Genomic DNA, 571 nt, shown 5'->3' with positions numbered 1-571 from the left:
TTTCTCTCCAGTGTGGATCCTCTCGTGTGTTTTCAGAGATGATGAATCACTGAATCTTTTGTCGCAGTGTGAACACTTGTATGGTTTCTCTCCGGAGTGAATCCTCTCGTGTGTTTTCATACTTGCTGACCGACTGAATCTCTGGTCACAGTGTGAACACTTGTACGGTTTCCTGACCGACTGAATCTCTTGTCACAGTGTGAACACTTGTAAAGTTTTTCTCCAGAGTGAATCCTCTCATGTCGTTTTAAACAGTTTGCTGAAGTAAAAGTCTTTTCACACTCAAAGCACATGTACTCTCTCACACCAGTATGTATTTTCTGATGGCCTTTTAAATATTGTAGTAATGCAAAACTCTTTCCACACAAATAACATGAATGTGGTTTCTCCTTTGTATGAACTCTCAGGTGCTGCTTCAGGTGTGAAGCCCTCAAAAATGTTTTGCTGCATTGATCACATGTGTATGGTTTCTCTCCAGTGTGGATCTTCATGTGTATTTTAAGGCTTGATGATTGTGAGAAACTCGTCCCGCACTGATCACATGTGTACGGTTTCTCTCCAGTATGAACTC

The 571-nt window shown here is 41.3% G+C and overlaps 1 protein-coding gene across 1 annotated transcript; it reads right to left on the bottom strand.

Annotated features, from left to right (window-relative positions):
• Window positions 1–3: 3 nt before the first annotated feature.
• LOC107728052 (zinc finger protein 679-like) lies at window positions 4–566 on the bottom strand (the record flags this gene model as incomplete). The annotated part of the gene is made up of 2 exons (XM_016538111.1): window positions 4–121; window positions 178–566. Coding segments are annotated over 2 exons (507 nt in total), but the record flags the coding sequence as incomplete, so codon positions are not given.
• Between the last annotated feature and the right edge of the window lie 5 nt (window positions 567–571).

The sequence above is a fragment of the Sinocyclocheilus rhinocerous genome, unplaced genomic scaffold (genome assembly GCF_001515625.1).
Source record: "Sinocyclocheilus rhinocerous isolate Xijiao unplaced genomic scaffold, SAMN03320098_v1.1 scaffold26550, whole genome shotgun sequence".
In the NCBI taxonomy this organism is placed as follows: domain Eukaryota; kingdom Metazoa; phylum Chordata; class Actinopteri; order Cypriniformes; family Cyprinidae; genus Sinocyclocheilus; species Sinocyclocheilus rhinocerous.
Note: the sequence above shows the minus strand (reverse complement) of the source record. Positions and strands in the feature narration are given on the sequence as shown.